Genomic DNA, 19,440 nt, shown 5'->3' with positions numbered 1-19,440 from the left:
CATACATGTGCACTTTTGCAAATCAGTGTATTATAATTTGAGACGGAAGGAAAACAGAGCACTTAGCCCTAAGTCATCCAGAGTCATGGTGTCAGGATGACAGATGACCCGTCTTTGGCTTTCCATACATTCTCTTAACTTGGCTGTTAAAGAGCAAATCCACCTCTTCTGAGAGTGTGAAACGTTACAACATTCAAAAGAATGTCCACAAAAGGAGGGTGAGGATTATGACCAGCCAGCCTTCCAGAAATACCCCACTCTGGCAGGGCCCTCTCTGGGTGCAGAAGGTTGAGATTGCTGATAAAGTATATTGTTATCAGATAGGGTGATTCTAGGAAAAGAAAAGCTGTTCCCAGATTGAGATTCTTTTACATGGTGGCGGAGGTGGGGGGGGTCTAGGGGGGCGGCAGTAGATCCAGGAGTTTTGTTTTGTTGTGTTGCATTGTGTTGTATTTTGAGGTAACATTAGTTTGTAGCAATCTATAGGTTCCAAGGTCATATTTTCTCACCTCCTCTACCACCACATGCCCATTCACCCACCAGCAGCCCCTTCTGTCTCACCTCACTTCCCCCCTTGGTAACTGCCATTCTGCTGTCACTCTAAAGGCTTGTTTTTTGATTTTCTTTACATGAGACATATGCGTGAAATCAGCTGGTATTTGTCTTTCTTCTTTCAACTTATTTCACTTACCATAATCCTCTCAAGGTCAACTCATGTTGCAAATAAGAGTTCACCTTTTTATGTCTGCAGAGTGTTCTGTTTGGTGCATATACCACCTCCTCTTTATCCGTTCCTCCATCCCGGCGCACTTCTTGGGTGTGTGGTGAATTGTGCTGTAGTGAACATAGAGCTGCATATATCTTTTTGAGTTAGTGCTTGCCTATTCGTTGGGTAAATACCTAGAACGTGATGGCTGGATCCAATGATAATTCTATTTAAAATTCTTTTTAGGATTGTCTATAGCGACTGTAACGATTCACAGTCCCACCAAACAGTACACAAGCATTTCTTTTCTTCACATTATATAGTCACTTTTTGATGAAGTATCAAGTTGAGATTCTTTTTAGCCACCAGTGAGGTAGGTAGGGTGACTTTTCTAGAATACACAGATGGTTTCTCAAGCTTAAGAATCTTTATTTCAAAAACTTGATATTTCATTTTCTTTTTGGCAGCAATTTCTCTCCATGTTCCCTGTAACTATTATGTCCCTATTGTGATTCATTGGAAAAGCTGGCAATGTGCGTAGACACACTGCTGGATGGTGTGTCAGGAAGACGACAGTGAGGACCGGCTGGTCTATAACCCAGCTATGAAATCTCCGAGTTAGACTAATTCTTTTCATGAACTGAATACCTTTTTATTACTGATTGATTAAGCCATCTTGTCTTAGACCTCCTCTTCCATTGACTTGCTGGCAGTAGAAATGAGGTCCAACTAGCTAATGGGGTCCCCTGGGTGATGATCCCATAATTAGCCTAGGTATGCCCTTCACTTATATTAGGGGCTATTTCATGCTGCTCTTTGCACCATTTGGAAATAACTATCACACATTATCATTCCTTAGCTCATGTCATTCCAGAGAGACCAAAAAGATCTCACCTGCTAAGAATTTATTATTTCAAGCGTTTATACCCAAAGCAAAACCACAGTTCTTACACTTGAACGCTCACCAAAGCAAATCCATTGGCGTGAATTGGGCAGTAGAATCAATTATTTAATAGTAAATGGCATTTCACAGCGCTCTGCTTGCTAACCCCCATAAAATGCAAACCATTTGGCGATACCTAGAGATTCTTCTGTCTGGTTATAAAAGACAACGTGAAAAAAAATCTGAGTTTTCTGGCTGACGCGTCCATGCACGCCACCAGGCTCATGGCAGCCTTTCTGTCTTGAGACTCGGGCTGCTTGGAGCTTTGTATTTGTGGAGCTGCCTCTGTGATCTTTTATAAGCTTTATTCAGATTTACAGAGCAAATAAATGAGCTTCAGCCTTTACACACTTGTGTAGGTAGATATGGGTCTCCAGCTTCTCATTTGGGTGCTTTATTGTCCCTCATTCAAGCTTAGCAATTTCAGAATGAGCTTCTGAACCATTTCTTTAAAATGAACTTAATTCTGCGCCCTCGGCAAACCCACGACTCCCACTGACATCAGTGCTGATAGTGTGGGAGAGTATTCCCGGAAGGTCCTCAGAGAAGGGAAGACAGGCAGTGTAAGTAGTACCTGCGCCACAAATTCAAACTAGTGTGCAGAAAGCACGGGTAATGTCGGCAAACTCAACGACAGCCATTCCGATTTAGAAACGATGTGCGTGTTCCCATTGTCACCGAATCGTGTCTACACAGCCTGACTTGTGCTGTGTTCCTGTGTGTGTGTGTGTGTGTGTGTGTGTGTGTTACTGTAATAGCTTGTGATGCTAGAAAAATTGTGGAGGCACCTTCACAGAAAGAAACTGAGACAAACCCTTCCATCGATGGGTATGGAACCCTAAATAAATACTCAAACATTAAAACCACATTTCACGGTTATCTGCCCCAAAACTGCTTTTAAAAACTAAGCAGCTGCTTTTATGAACATGTGCCTGAAAGTGGTATTCAGCTCTCCTCCCTGCTCCTCTTTCTTCTTGTTTTCTTCCCAGAAGAAAACACTTGGGACATTATGAATGATTTTTAGGTTTTTAGGAGATTTTATCGGCAGGTCATTTAAAATCATGGGGAAATGCTGTAGCCAATTTCCATGTTTGCTGTTTTATGTAATTGTTTAATAATTTTGCTTTAAATTTTTAACCAGAATGTGTAGTCCCGGGGTTAATGAGCACCAAGTGTGCAGGCAATGGAAGAGGGGCTGGAGTACATGTTAAACGTTAACATGAACGCCACTGAAGCAATCCACTTATTAATACTTGGTTTAATTCAATTCTCTTCCACAGTCTAGTTTCAAGAAATAATTCCTTCTGTCCAGGTTGCAAAGCATAAAGGGAAGTGAGGAAGTGGTATGTCATTCAGATGGCTCAAAAAATCCCAGGAAAAAAATAAAAACAGATGAGTCACATTTTCTCATTTTGGCTGTTTCCTCATGAAGTATTGATAATTGCTGGGTTACTTTAACTCTTTCAGAGTATTCTGTTTACCAGATTAATGGGCTAAATTGCCCCATAATGGTTCAAGAGTGAGCACATGCAGCTTCCAAAGTGTCGAATCCCTCTTTAAACTAATTACGTAACTGTCTAAATTAGAGCGATGATGCGATAGCCTCATATCTGTGTCCATTAGCAGCTTCCGCTGCACAGTGATTACCCAGTGATTCACCCTAAGACCGCGAGTGTACACCAGCCGCTCCAAACGACTATCTGACAACACGGCAAGAAATGGGCACAGAGGCACCCGTGTAAAATGACAGAACTCAAAGGCGACAATTGAGTATTGCCCAGAGAACTCTCTGGCCTCTCTGGCTCATTCCAGTGATACTGGAATGAAAGCAGCTTCAGCAGCCCTCTCTCCTAGTCACCCCAAGGCCTCAGCACCCCAGAGATAAGTCGCTGACATGGAGTGGTTCCCCGTGTCCTGCAGCCACGGATGCAGTGCCCTGCTCGTCTCCCCTGGACTGTCTGCCGGCGCTGGGGGTATACCCCTTGCTTGCCTCGACCTCCCTGGGAGACAGCAGCCCCTCCTTCCTCATGTAGTGTCCCTCCCACCCTCATCACCGCCGTGTCTCACAAGTGCTTCCAGACTGACTCCCTGTGCATGGGGTGCACGGTCCCCCATCCATGTTTGCACAGTCTTCGGGTAATACCAGCGTGGATGGCTGCTCCCAGGGATTTCCATTAGTGCTCGCTGAAGGACTCCCACGCAGTGCTCTTAGGGGCTGCACCAAGTTGCCTTCCCACCAGCGTTACACAAGGTCTTTTGTCTCCAATCTTTTTGAAAGGGGCCATTCTCACCAGCCTGAGGTGACCCCTTATTTTGACTTTGATTAGCATTTTCTTTGCAGTAAGAGATGACGAGGAAGTCCCTGTGTCTGTGGCCTTCTGTATGTACATCTCGTCTGGAAACCAAGGTCCAGGTCTGGACTGACTGAAGCTCATACATGTGATATGGCATGAGGTTATATGCTCACAGTTCTATAGCTTTGTAAATAAATGCCAAATCAATAAAACTGGATTAAAAAAAGAATAAAAAAATTAGGCATAGTTAAAGAAAATAGCCCTCGACTCAACCCAGCGTTTGGTAAATCTGTTGTTCATGAAGTGAGACCCCCAAAACAAATGAGAAATGTGATGTAAAGAGACATCACTTTGTATCACTGGCTCAAAACTAGAGAATTTATCTCAGAAATTAAGATCGTCTCTGACAAGCAGTATAAAAAGCAAAAGCTGAAAAAAAACTTGTAGTTTATTTAAAAGGAAATAATTAATTTAAGCATTTAATGACTATCAATCAAGGAAGACCTCATTCTATTTCATTCTCTAGAAAAGGAAAGAGGAAGGAACCAAGTTCCAATGAAAGCAAGTTTAATCCTTCCCTGAAACTGGAAAAAAGTTCTCAACTCTACGTGGTGGCTTTAAGCCGAGTGGGTTACAGTGATATAACAAAGCAGAGATCGAAAGAATGGTATCATCTGGGGGAGCAATTGAGTGAGTGTCAAAATGCACCCGCTTATGGGGAGCCAATTCGTGCATACCCCAAAAGATATAAGGAGAACTAAATCTTGATCCTGAGACAGAAGAAATGAGTTTACACAGTGGGATTTATAATTCAGAGCTCCTAAGAAAGGTTCTACTCCACAGCTTACCTTCGTGTGCACATCTGCATGTACATTTTCAATTAAAGATTAGTTCACTTATGCCTTATTAATTTTTTTTAAACATTGGTTTTAACTTCAGTCTTAACGTGTACTTCATTCTCTAGCACAGAGGCTTTCCTGCAGGCACGATTACTCCCACTGGGGGCCGGTCCGGGCAGCAGCAGCGCCCAGGAATGCCCCTTTTCCTCAAGCAGCTGTGCCCCTCAAAGAAAAGGAGAGTCACTGGAGAAAGGAAAGCCCATAAGTGCCCCAGGCAAAGGCGCACTGGCAGGTCAACCACTTCATTCTCACCTCCTTGGCACCCACAAGCTGGGAGTTTTGTGACAGCCCTTTAGTCATTAAGCATGTCCTATTTATCCACTCACTCCCCGGCATCCATTCATTCACCCATGTCCTCATTCACTCAGAGGGACTGTATCACGTGGCCGGGACTGGGGTTCGATGTTGGAGAAAGCCGAGCCAACAGGCATGTCCCCTCCTTTCATGGAGCGCAGAGTCCACTGAGGGAACCGGAGAAGTGATAAGAATGAGCAGGGCCTCCCCAGTGGCGCAGTGGTTGAGCGCTGGGTTGTGAAGCTGCCCGCGGCCTCTGCGGTGCCGGTTCGATCCCCGGCTGCTCCCCGGCCACCGGAGGAGGGTCCCACATGGCGCGCAGACCTCTCCTGCCGCCCGCTGCTCCCCTCAGCAGTGTACTTCGGTCCTTCTGCCTGCTCTGCTCCCCGCTCTGGCTCTGGTGAATTCTCTCACCCTCCCGCGCTTCTGACTGTACCCAGTGCATGTATAAACAAAACAAACAAACAAATAAATAAATAAAACATGCCTCTATTAAAAAAAAAAAAGGATGAGCAGCAGCACAAAGATGGGTTATTAAACAGCTGTGAATGGAATTCCTAAACCTGCTGTAAGTGTACAGCGGAGGAGCCTTTAATTCAGTTAGGGATAGGGGCCAGGCACGGGGCAAGAAGAAGCTCCCAAAGAAGGACTTTTTTTATGGAATAAATTGGATATATAACACTGTAAACTTGAGGTGTGAAGCATGATACTGGGACCCGGTCACATATTGTGAGAAGGTTGCCATCCCAGCACACGCGTCAGTCCTGCCCGCGAGTGGTTGCCCATGCTGGGCTGTGCATGAGATCCGTGTGGCTCTTGTGCTGCTCCTCCCGAGTCTGAAACATTCATCTTAGCTCCCAGCCCCACCCCTAGGAAGTCACCATTTTACTCTCTGGTTTTATAAGTGAAACCAAACAGTGTTTGTCTTTGATTTATCTCACTCAGCATGTGGTTCAAGGTCCACCCATGTTGTTGCAAAGGGCAGGAGCGCCCCCTTCTCACGGCTGAGTAATATTCCACTGTGCACGCACCACACCCTTTACCCCTCCATCCACTGATGGGTGTTTGGCTTGTTCCCTTATTTTGGCTCTTGTGAATATCAGTGTTGGGGTGCAGCTGTCACCTTGAAATCCTGTTTCCATTTCCTCTGGGTGCATACCCAGAGGGGGAGTTGCTGCATCGTGTGGCAGTGCCCTTTTCAGTTACTGAGGAAGCTCCGTGGCATTTCACAGTGGTTGGGCCAATGGACAGTCCCTCCTCCCATGTACAAGGGCCCCAAGGGAGGTCCTTAAGTTTGTCTTTGGAAGATCTGAGTAAAGATTAGCAAGAAGAGGTAGAATGTTCTAGGAGAAAGGACTTAACTCAGAAGATGGAATATGGCGGGCCTGGGGGAGAGCGCACAGAACAGATGTGCAGAATCTGGGTGGGGCGTGGGAAGATGGGACTAGGGCGGGAGCTGGCAGTTCTGGTCAAGCAGGGCTTGTCCTGCGGGGTCTAGTGAGCCTGCCCTCCTGCGGGAATGGGCTCTTGGAAAGGACTGTAACAGGAGAGCAACATGGATGGAATTAATGTAGAAAAGTAGGAGACCCTTTTTACAGGGAAAGTGAGGAGACAGCAGATCCAGTGAAGAAAGGAAGACCAGTCCCGTTGGGTCCAGTAATGTTTTCTTGGCTGTATTATAGAATTGCAATTTGCTGAGACAGTAGAACTTACATGTTCTCATCCAGAGGTGTGTGTGGGGGGGGGTGATATTTGAGGTGATGGATGTGTTCATTAGCTTGGTGGGGGGAATCCTTTCTCAGTGCGTAGGTAGGTTTATCCATCATCACGTTGTGCAATTTAAATATCTTAAAGTTTTGTCAGTACACCACAGCCAAGCTGTGATGGAAAGAAGAAGGGAAAGCCTGATGGAGGCTTGGGCGCTGCAGTTACAGAGAAAGGTGTGACGCACTATTTGGTGGTTGGAAGCTGGGAAAACCTAAGCTGTCTTCCTAACCGAGATGACTATGTGGTAGGGAAATGCATGGAAGAAGCAGGTCGATAGAGAAAAGACAAGAGCAGAGTTGGAAATGACCCATTTGCGGGTACCGTGGGACCTGCCAGTGCATGGTGCAAAGGGCTTCTTACAACCTCGGAGAAGCCAGGTCCAGAGATGTGCGTGTGAGCGCCAAGGACAGAATCGAAGCTGTGAGCGCGACAGAAGCACCAAGCAGGAACGTGGAGGACATAGTTGGGGAGTGGCTGGGGGGCTGTGTGGGTTCTGTTGGCCCTTGAACAACATGGGATTTCCACTTGTCAGTTTTCTTGTAAAGGGATGGTGTCAACTTACAGTATGGGTAACTAGCACTGTAAGGGTGTTTTCTTTTCTCTAACTTACTTTATCTAAGATGACAATATATAATATATATAATGCACAAAATAGCTGTTTGTCCACTCATGCTATTTGCCAGGCTTCTGGTCAACAGCAGGGTATTAGTAGTTAAGGCTTGAAGGTGTCAAAAATTATATGGAGTTTTTCCGTTTCTCAGAAGGGCGTGTTGGTGCCCCCAGTGACCGACTTGTTCAAGGGTCAGCTGTAGCTGAAGTTGGAGACTGGCGTTTCCTGCAGCTGAGCAAGAAAGACAGTCCCCGTGTCGCGGTCCTTGAGCACCAACTGTCTGCTACTGGACACCATAGTGCTCGCCTTCTGAAGCCTTCTGATCTGCGCCTCCCGGGAGCACAGCACCCCTCTCTATGCACTGTCTTTGCTCCCCTTTGCTCCTGGACTGCCCAGGTCCCACATGTTCTCTCATAGCACTGAGGAATAGACAGCAATTCAGTCTACCATTTGCTCTCAATTCTGCATCTATATCCACTACGGCTATTGTTTTTCCTTCCAGCTCTTTCCTATTCATCTCAGATTTCCCAGGCTCTGACATTTCATTACTTCTGGGGGGCCGCTTTCTTGCTGTTCTCTGTCCACAGTCTTTTCCGAGAGACAGCAGAGGTTGCCAGGAGAAGGCAGGGGACTTGGAAACTGAGCGCCTGGGTCCTAATTTGCTCACTTAATCCTCGCCCTGTGGCTTTGGGAAGTCTGAGGTTCTAAAACCAATCGCGTAAAAATGTTACGCCCTCAACCTATGAAAGGAAAGTCTCCCCTTCCTACATTTTAAAAAATATCTGTGATCCTGCCATTCCTGCCCAACTTTCCTTAGGTCCCTATCCAGGCTTATTCCAAAAGAAACCAAATTTAGCAAGTCACCCATTTTCCTTTGCTAAAATAGTTAAGGACATGGCATTGTGGGCAAACCTGATAGCTTACACCTTACACTGATGAGTAGAAGAACAATTTATAATAAGAAATAAAATTTCTCTTTCCAAATAGACTTCCTACCTAGTTTTTTTTTGTTTTTTGTTTTTTGTTTTTGCTCATTCCAAGTTACCTTAAGTCTCCCAAATCCCGTCTTGCCCTCCCCCATTATGCAGCCATTTCCTGGGTGTGGGTCTGTGTGTAGCCCCCCCAAACAAAGAAAGCACAAAGGAGAAGAGTGGGTTTGTCCTCTGAGCTCTCCCAGCCCGTGGGATGAATGCAGGAGGGCGAGGGTACGCCCAGTTCTGTCCTACAGCGTCTTTGAAGGAAAAGCTTTCCTGGACATCCACCGCCTCACAATTCTACATTGCAAGACCTGGTAACGAAACAAAAAAGATGTGTCCCAGGCTTGTCAACCTCCCTCGGCCAATAAGCAATTTTTTTTTAGGAGAGAATGGCGTCGATATGATCCTTCTCTAATGACTAACCCAGAATCTTTCCACCCCAGTGGGAACTCATACTGGGATGTGCTGATGTGGATGCCTTTTTCTCAAGGCCTGTGAATTTCAGAGTCAACATGTCACTTTGTCATGTCTCCCTGATGTGGAAATGACTGTGTAAGGAGAGAGGCCTGGGTCACTTTTCTTGAATTTATCCCTGGAAAATATGGCATGTCTGTGACCATCTGTCACCAGGCTCAGTGTTCAAAGAAAAAGCTGGACCAGAGGTGAGGTCGGAGAGAGCCGCCCCTGTCTGCGCGCCTCTGAACTCTGGCGTCTGGGGTGTTTGAAAAAAGAGAATAGATCAAAGTAAATATGATCACTGGTGTAATTTGCAATATAAATATCTTAAGTAAAAGACAAAATTAAAAACTCTTCCCCACTGGAAAGGGAAAGCAAGGGGCTTGACTCCAGGCAGGACTTTCTGGTTTTCTGGAGCAAAGCTGGTCAGAATGTTTCTCATCAGCAAGAGACAGTGAAATGCAGCAGCAGCAAAGACAGGTAAATAGATAGATCTTAACTTCCCTTCCCTCAAAGTAGTCCTCCCGTTTCTCATGACATCTCTCAGCACTCGACAAAATCCTTATAAAAGGATATTCTTTTTGTCTTATATTGCATTTTCCCTGTCATTTTGGTCATCGGTCAGTAGTCACCCACCGAGGACAGATGATCCTATGATTATTGAGTTGATCGATTACTTTACCTTGGTGATGGAAGCATTTTGCATTTTCTATCCAGAAACTCATTTTTGTATTTCTTACTGACAACACTGCTCCTGAATCTAAAGAAATTATAATTTGTCATTGAGAGAATAGCTCAAACATATAAACCACAGATTTGTTCTCAGAGAACTAAAGGGTAAATCCTTTGGATCTTGGGGTTTCCGATCAGGCTACTGGGCATTAGGATTCCAAGTCCGTCCCCCCTTGGAAGCTGACATCGGGTTCTGTTCTGCCTTTCCTCTTTGTCCATGTGGCCTTTGTCAGGAATGAGGATCAGGGAATGATTTGTGCATACGGTTTTGCTATGATCGGGCTAGTAATTTTGTTCCACTTCACCGCAGTGACAGCTAAGAGCTTGTTACAAATTAGCATTTTGAAAAAGGCATTCCCATCGCAGATGGCAAAATTATGGGGATTTTTGTTTTTGTTTGTTTTCGCTAGCTGTTCAGCCCTGGAAGGAAATTTGGACCTAGGGAGCTATGATAGCTGAAAGAAACGATTCTCCCTCTGTGGAATGGGTGGGGGGCAGGGACAGGTAAGTCTTTCTGGAGAGTTTTCAGGTCTGAGAACAAACACACTCATGCCAGCGCCCCCAGAGTAGGCTGAGATGACAGCGATGATGATGGTTACAGGTCACTGTTATCATTCTGGTTGGCCTTGGGAAGTTGCAGAAGGGCCAATCATAGCTGAAATTGAACATTTATCCCATCCAGAGCCCTCAGTGGCCAAATGTCCCTAAACCAGCATCTGCTGCTTTGGTGCCGCCTCAGAACAGACTGAGATTTGACTGGAGAAACCAGTCAAGAATCAAACATACGTTTAACTGGCTCTCCTTTGCTCTTAGAGAGGTAGAGAGAATAAACATTTACAGAGAGGCCTTGCCACTGTTCTGTAAGTAAAAATGTTAAGTTTCTCCCATGTTTAAGACAGACCAGTTCAGCCTCAAACTGAATTAAAGCCAACGGGGGTCAGGACGGGGATCAAGAACACCTCCCTCCTCCAACAACCCCACCTCTCCCAGTTTATAAGTGCTGTTCTCAGGTTTACTTGGCTACTCTGATTTAACGCATTTTTCTGAAAAGCAAAAGAAAATTTTAAAAACATAGCACCTGATTAAAGAAGCCGTTTTGTGGGGACGCACTGAAGACCAAAGATAACACAGCTGTCGGGGCTTAAAGTTTTCAGGAACTGCAAATTGTTTCCACTTGAATAAATACCCAGTGACATCAGTAGTCTGTTGACCTCGTGTCGGTCAATTTTTCTCTCCACTGAGGAACCACGGATGAAGCTGAAGAAGAGCAGTATTACAACAGTGGTGTTTACGAAGATTAATTTGGCATCAGTGAGGAGGTGAGGAGACCAGCAGACCTGTGTTTAAATCTAGGGCAGCTGCGGGAGTGGAAAGATAAATATCTGAGAGACATAGTGATGAGAAGTGAAGAGTTGGGGGCTTCAAGTCCAGGGAAGGGGGTAGGGAGAGGGGAGAAGAGCAAGAGAATTTCACTTGGGAATGGCCAGTCTTTTGAATCGAGAATGGCTTCAGCTCCGATTCTCCAGGGCATTTACCAATAATCCCACTGCTTAAGCAACTTTAAAAGAGATTTAAAAATATGCCACAAAGGCTAAAACAGCAAGTCTAGGCAAAAACGCAATAAAAATTAAAGAGTAACAAATAGATAGACATCCATTCAGGGCATCCCATCCGGGAAGGAGCAGAAGGTCACCAAGAGCCAGGAGGAATTGTCTTTTCCAGCGAGTCCTTTGTGAAGAGGGGTCGATGGGCCGAGAAGAATGTGCTGTGTCATGGATTTGAAGCTACGAGGCGAAGACCAGATGACTGGAAGGGAGAGCATGAGGTTGATGTTCTATTCACATGCCCTAGAGCCCATGGCATTGTGAATCCAAAACGCTATAAAAGAAAAGGACATCTCGCATCTACATGCCAGCTCGCCACGAGGACCAACCGCGTTAAGAAGAGCCACAGAGACTGTGCCCAGAGGTGTCTCCTTGATGGGAAGGCCTCTTCGAGGGCCCAGCATCAAAGCATTTCAGAGGCCAGGGGGCATTTGCTAGTGGATTGTTTCTCTGCTTGCACAGCCCACTGTTTCTGAAAGTCATCTTTGACCGCTTATTTTCTCTCACCCCCTTCTCAGTCCCCTTGGCCATTCTCTCGTCTCTCATCCATTTTGTTTTCATTCTGTTGACATAGGTGCTGACCTGTGAGCACATTTTCACGGATCCACCCTGGAAACCAAAGAATAAATAATGTTAACTTGGAGCGTTTTGCCATAAAACTGTTTCTCCTTTTACAGAACTGGCTCATCCTGAAGTTAGGGCCCTTCTGCCTTTGGTATATTTCTTTATCGCGTGACGGGGATAACAGGTGAGGGGTTTTTGACTTTAAAACCCCCAACCCGAGATCCTGCTTCAAAACCAGGTCAGGTAATGCCTGGCTTTCCTTGCAAACCTTCAGCGGCCCCAAGTCCCCAGTGAGCGAGCCCACTGTAGGGTTCTCTGCACCCTACAGTGCCCCCTGCACAGCCTCCCCTTAACTGTCGACTTCTTCTGTCTTCTCCATGGCCTCACCTGTGTGGTTGTCCTGGCTGGAAGCGACGCCGAGTCTCAGTTGCTGATCTCAGTCCTGGGGCTATTTCACAGACCAGCATGGGTCCCTACCTTGCTGTGGCCCTTCTTCCCTTGTGACTCCAGTGTGGCCACACCTCTGCTCTCAGGCTTTCCATGCCCCTTTCCGCCCACGTGATGCTCAGGGCCAGTAGGTAGCTCTTCGTGTGCGTGACTTCTCTCCCCAGCCAGCTTCTTACATCCTTTGCACCCCCTGTGCCCCATGTTGGAAGTGCACGTGAAGCTTGTTCAGAAACTGTTAGGTGACTGGGGAGGTAGACTCTCTGTGTGCCCCCATTCTGGAGTAGCTCCCCTGGCCTGCCAGGTGCAAATTCTGCAGCTCGAGGAGGCCGGCACGGATTCAGCTCCCCAGGGCTAGATGGCAAAGCTGGACCACTCAGATCCCAGCTTAACCCTGTGTCCTTCTAACAGTACTATCTGCAAAGGTTGCTTGTATTTTATCTCCCAGCGAACTACAGGCCAATAGGTTAGCATTTGGATGCCCAACCTCCTGTGCTCCGTGGCCACACTGGGCATCCTGTGATAGGAAACGCCCACCCAGCAGGACGCAGAACTAGCACAAAGCAAGGAAAGAGCAAAGGCAGAGGTGGGAGAAATGCTCTCGGCAGGAGAACAGTGACTGTGCGCCTCAGACTGAATGGCTCTAGAAAACATAAACCAGCAAAAGGGAGGGGAAAGCAGCAGATGGGAGGCAGCAGCGAGAATGAATCAGCAATGTGCTGGCAGGAGGGCATCATCTATAGACGCTGTCATCACCATCCACTTCAGACCAGGGGCAGTGATTGCGGGAGGGTGATGGGCCTGGGGTCCTGGCCTGAAAGTTTCGGTTACGGCCAGTAATGAGGTAATGAAAATCTAATCAGGCCAGCAGGGAGCACAATAAGTCTGATCAAGTCCTCTGACCACCTCATACCTTCATTCTTCCACCTGTAAAATGGGGGGTTTGGGGGGGTGAGAATAAGACTAACCCATCCTTTATAGAGAACCATCCCAAGGGGTGTTAATTCCTTAAAACACCAAGCAGGTTCTTCCCATCAGACTATGAAAAATGTAAAGCCACACAAGAATTACGCCAACATAAGATCAAGCACCAGGCTTAAATAATTATTTTTATTGAATATTTATTATTGAGTAATTATTGAACTGTTGTGGCAGTCATTCTGTAGTCAGCTTGGCTGTACGCACAAGCCTCTGCATGCTTGTTTCTTGGAGAGCAATCATTTCTTCAAAACAGCAATGACAGCCATAAACCATGTTGGCTTTCTCTCATTTATGCCTTAATCTGCTATGGGCATTTGGGTTGGTGGGAAGAGAAGGATTCTGCTTTCTGGCTTCGGCTGTACATCTTGTGAGTCCAAACAGTGATTACACTTAATGTGCGTTTTCTTTCTCTGCGTTTCTCCACCACTCGCTTCCCCCTCCTGAGTGCCCATTCCTGCCGCTGGCTCCGCAGCCTGGCAAATTGTCAGATGAAGTCAATCAAATCCTGACTGATACTGTCCCCACTGAATTAATGGGATCGGCCCATTGCTGAGCCCAGAGCAAGCATCATCTCTGTCCTTTCTTCCCGCCTGTTTCTACCAAGACATTGACCTTGCTAAATCGTCACCTTTATTACCTACGATCTCCTAATTACCAATCACATTTTTCAAAGCTGAGTTTTACACTCTAAATGCCTCCTGTCCTTTTATTCCAAAATATCATTAAATATTTTTTCCTCCTCCTTAATGCCTTGTGGACCTATCATTACACCTATTATTATGACCCTTTCTACTCTTTTCCTGCCCCTGATAACTTGTGTCTTCACTAATAGGATATTTTCTCTATAGTTCTGCTTCCGTGCTTATTTTAAGTAGGACGTGATTGAAGGCTTTTTCTACTTAGACCCTTTATTAATGAGGCCGTCATAGTGCCAATCAGAAATCCAATCTTAAGTGTATGATTGTTCCAAGGAAGCCCCTGATTTTCAACCCAGAATTTGCTTCTTTTTCCTGTCCTCCAACCACATTTTCATCTTTGAAATAAAAGTCACCAAGAAATTGTTTAGTAAAATTGTGCCTTTAATGCGTATCCATCATTATAGGACAGCCCTTTCAATTCCCAAGACTGAATTATAAGTTCCTCTTATAAGTTTTTTGAAAAGTGAGTGTATACTACAGAAGCAAATACTCATTAAACATCAGGAAATATTACATCTTATTTCAGTCCACATAATAAAGCATCGTTCTGGAGATTACCATCCCTGCAATGTTCATAGAGATGAGACAGATCATCACACTGCCTGCACTAATACCCCAGTTTACCATTACCAAGTATTTCAATCACTGAGAAATAGAAAATCTTTAAAAGACTTTTACCTTATTAATTCGTTGAAGGGTGTCTGAAGATACTAAAAGAATATTTTTGCAATGCAAATACATACATACACTGTTTCACAAAGTTCTGTATAATATATATATTTTTTTCTTTCGTACTGCACTGCCAAGAGGGCGTAAGTTAGTAAAATTAAAAATGGATGCAAAGGTGAATTGACTCTACTTTGTAGAAAATATGGAGGAATAGTGAGGAATTTAACATCAGCAAACACGTTCCCTTTGAAACAGCGAATGAGTTGTGCAGGAAGATTTTGGACACATTTCAAGAACTAATATGCTGAGATGGAAAGCTATTCTGTTTACTTTTGCTCTCACCCGTGAGGTTTTTCTGTTACAGGCTTTTGATTACTTCAAAGCATGTTTGAAGTCCTCACTCTGCATAGCTCATGCACAAAGACATTCTTCCAAATGCGTGCAGCTAATATTGCTGCGTGTGATCAGGAAGAACCTGCTGTGTGCTCCCTAACACCAGCGCATGCTCTTTCTTTTAGCTATGACAGTGAAGGTCGCCTCACAAATGTCACCTTCCCCACTGGAGTGGTGACAAATCTTCATGGGGACATGGACAAGGCCATCACGGTGGACATCGAGTCATCCAGCCGAGAAGAAGACGTCAGCATCACTTCAAATCTGTCCTCAATCGATTCTTTCTACACCATGGTGCAAGGTAAAAGAGTGATTTTATACAAATAACTTAAAAACATCCCTGGCATCAAAGAGAATGTGGCAACGTCTGATGACTAAGATGAACCAGAAAAGGGAAAGTGAAATGAAAACCTCTACAGAGATTGATGAAATAGTCTAATGCCTACATGCAATGTGTTTATATAGAGAGAGATTTTTTAATCACATATAAAATAACACGTTAACCTAGAACTAGCCTTTTTCCACTCCCATTTATAAAACAACCTGACTCCAGCTTTTCACACACACACCATCCGACTCTTTCTGAGTCATCTTCCAGAGTTTTCCCAAGCACATCAACTTCGCTGCCTTCTGAGTTCAGCAGTTTGAGGATTTATCCCCAATTCCAGGTACCCATTTATTTAATATCTGAGTTCTTCATTTTTCCACCCAGTCTATAGGCACGCACACCCAGGATCTCCATGAGGGGACCTCCCGCCGTATTTCTTTTTGAAATCATCTTGGAAAAGCCTGTTTGCAGTGGTGAGGGCACAGCTCCCAGAGTAATGACTAAATTTGTGCTAAACTTCTTTGACTTTTTCTGTTACCGGTTATGCCACATAATCGGCGCTGTGAACTCAAACTAGTATTTCTTGAATTCATTTCTTCCCCAAATGGTCCCGTAGTGTTCACACAAAATCAATTGCAGTAGGAGACTACAAGCAGAGGATTTTTGATCCAGAACATGAAGTGGTTCCTTTTTTAAAAATGTCAATTTCAAGGGGAGTCTCTCCTTACATTTTGGTAGACAAGATACAGATATTAAGTCTTTTCCAAAAATCGTTGACAAAGGACTTCAGGATGGGTGGAGGAGGGGAGAGGGAAGTCTTTTAAGACCTCCGGGGGTCGGGGGGGACACATATATTTGGTACATTGCAAAACACTGTCAGCACATTCCACGGAGGGTGAACATTCATTTATTCAGGAAAATGAGAAAAAGAAATCTATTAAAGTGGAGGCCTTTAAAACCCCCTAAAGTTTGCTTTTAATATTCAGCCAAACCAAATTCAGCATGAAATGCCAGAAGTCACTGTCTTGTTAGTGCCTAAAAGGACACCACAAAGTATTCTGTATTTCCTTACACGGGCAGCACAGCAAATGTTGCAAGAATTTCTATGGGGCCTCCCCGGTGACCTAGGGATTAATCTCAGCACTGTCACCACTGCAACCTGAGATCAATCCCCACCCAGGGAGCTGACCCACATGGTGCAGCAGACCTCTCCTATCTCCCCGCTGCTCCCCTCAGCAGTGTGTTTCAGCAGATCCACCTGCTCTGCTTCTCACTCTGTCTCTGGTGAATCCTCTCACACACACCCCCGCACCTCTGGCCTTCACCCCAGTACTTCTGTGCTTTTTATAAAAAGATTTATTTATATGACTTGGCACCACACAGCCCACCAAACGTCTACGTGGTAATCGTTGTGCATGTTTTCTGCTGCTTGGTTTTTAGATCAGTTAAGAAACAGCTACCAGATTGGCTTTGATGGCTCCCTGAGGATCATCTATGCCAGTGGCCTGGATTCTCACTACCAGACAGAGCCCCATGTCCTGGCTGGCACTGCCAACCCAACAGTCGCCAAGAGGAACATGACACTACCTGGTGAGAATGGTCAAAATTTGGTGGAATGGAGATTCCGGAAAGAGCAAGCCCAGGGCAAAGTCAATGTCTTCGGCCGAAAGCTGCGGGTAAGTCGGTGCTGGCAGGTGCTGTTCCGTGTAGGTGACTGGTCCGTCCATCCCCCCTCCCCGGTGCCCGCTCACATAGCTGACAGCGAGCGTAGATCCAGCCGTCAAGCCACTGGATCCCCCAGAATCAACCCCAGCTATTTGAGAAAATGCTTTCTTCAATGTATCTATGATTAAAAATAAATTCTTCCCTGGGGAATTGGGAAGTTGTATATAACACAATCCCAAGTAGCCTAGCTGTCAGTCGATTCTTGTTTTACTGACATCTTAATTATCAGACACTTTCCCCACTCAGGTAGGACTGGGCCCTCCCTAATGGTGGAATTGGCTTAGGTAGGTAGGAATTGGCTTAAATATTGAAATTTTCCTAAATCATAAATATGCCCATTGAAAGAGATGGGCGTGTTCATTAAAAGGTGGATTCCTTCCTGGTGTTCCCAGCATTTTGAAAGTGCAATTTGGGCACCTAGAAAAATAGCAACTTCAGAACTTCTTCCCTTTGGTGGGAAAAGCCAGATTTCTTTATGTGAAATGTGATGATGTTTCTAGTTATGCTGGTATAATTGATCTTTGAAAATGTTCTCTGTGTTGCCTTGTTAGATGTTTGTTTCCTCCCTCTCATATTGTGAGCCAAACATATCTTAGAAAGGGAGCAGGGATTTATGATTTCTAACAGCCCTTTGGCAAAGACATGGATTGAGGACTAAAAACACGGTGATTAAAAAACCACTTTCAGATCACTATAAATTGAACCTGAGTTATTCTCTTAGTAAACAGATTTTAGTTTATCATATAAATGTATTCACCAACCCTGACATTACTTTCCTTACCATTAAGAAGATATTTACTTAAAATCAAGAGAGAACAGAACATGGGATTTACCATCAACATCCTTTTCTGCACCAAAAAATGGATATTCTTCTCATAGGACATTATTTACCTTGGCCATCCTTTTGGGTAAGAGATGGCTACTCCATACTGATGATGGCTGTTCCCAGGATATAGAAATAAGGTTAAAAAAAATCAGGGAAGCAAATACAGACTGTGTCCAGCCTGCAGGTTATATTCTGATTACACTTCAGTGACAAAAACGGGTGTGTGGGACCCACCTGCCCCACGTCTCAGGCTGCAGGATGCCCAGCTACAAACCGCCCCGGGATCAGGACTTCTGGAAACAGAAGCCAGGGAGGCTGGTCAGTGAAATTAGTGAGAGGAACGTGAAGAAAAAGCAGTAGAAAGAGGTTGGGGTGAAGGTCAAGTGGTGGGCCAGAAAAGCAAGCCCCAACCTTCTCCCGGCCACTTTCATTGGGTCTTGTCTGATGCCAGACTCCATCACCTGCCTTTTCTCCTCCCAAACCTCGGAATCGAGAGCTGCTGTGTCTTGTCTGCTGCCTCCACTTACAGTCACTTCTTTGGGGCAGTGCAAACCAGAGCCAGGCACAGATTCTGTCTTATTTATCTACAACTCTCCCTAAAGCAGGCATAACACAAACACACAAGTCACAACTATTCTCAGACACAAGATTGACTTCATCAAAGACAGTACTGTCTAGACTTAGCTGCTTCTTCTGTACATCCAAGGAGACAGCACTGAAGCAGAATTTTAAAAAGCATGGACTCTATATCAGGCTCCACTTTTTTAAAATTGAGGTATACTTGGCATATAATGTTAATTTCAGATGTATAACATCATAATTGGATATTCGTATCCATTTCGAAATGTTCACCAAATGTCTAGTTCATACCTGTTACCATACATAGTTACAAGTGGTTTTCCTAATAATAAGAAATTTTAAGATCTGTTCAACTAGCTATTTTTACATAGAGAGTATTCGTCATTGTGCTGTGCATTACACACCCAGTGCTGAGTTATTTTGTTACTGGAATTCTGTGCCTTTGTGTCACCTTCACTCATTTTGCCCACACCCCCACCCGCCTCTGGCAAACACCAGCCAGTTCTCTGTGTTTGTGATCACAGGTTTGTGGCTGCTGCGCTCACTGATTCCCCATACAAACAAGATCACGTGGTATTTGTCTTTCTCTGATTTATTTCACTTAGCATAATGCCCGCAAGGTTCATCCATGTCTTAAGATGTCCTTCTTTTGTACGTGAAGGTATACGAGCAAATATATAGATTGTAGATACAAAGCATATCTATTATATACGCCATATATATTATATATACCACATGATCCATGATTTCACTTTTCACAGGTAACTGAAGCAAGGGTCCAAGTAATATGTACAATAAGACCATCTTGAGAGAGAGAGAGAGAGAGAGAGAGAGAGAGGCCACCTTCATACGACTGTGATGTTGCCATAACCGGTCTACTCTGTCTTGAGTTGTTCTGGTTAATCTCTCACTGTGAAGCCTAATTTATAAATTAAGCGTCATTGTAGTGTG

General features: G+C 44.8%; 1 protein-coding gene across 8 annotated transcripts in view; it reads left to right on the top strand.

Moving 5' to 3' along the window:
- Positions 1–19,440, top strand: part of TENM3 (teneurin transmembrane protein 3) — a gene marked incomplete at both ends in the record, with an annotated part of 409,334 nt that overhangs the window by 374,128 nt on the left and 15,766 nt on the right. For all 8 annotated transcript variants that reach the window (XM_084232543.1, XM_084232542.1, XM_084232541.1 and 5 more), the window contains 2 exons: positions 15,157–15,332; positions 16,800–17,035. In XM_084232543.1, the coding sequence (XP_084088669.1) occupies positions 15,157–15,332; positions 16,800–17,035 (412 nt within the window). The remainder of the gene's footprint in view (positions 1–15,156; positions 15,333–16,799; positions 17,036–19,440) is intronic.

The sequence above is a fragment of the Talpa europaea genome (assembly GCF_964194135.1).
Source record: "Talpa europaea genome assembly, chromosome: 4".
NCBI lineage: Eukaryota > Metazoa > Chordata > Mammalia > Eulipotyphla > Talpidae > Talpa > Talpa europaea.
Note: the sequence above shows the minus strand (reverse complement) of the source record. Positions and strands in the feature narration are given on the sequence as shown.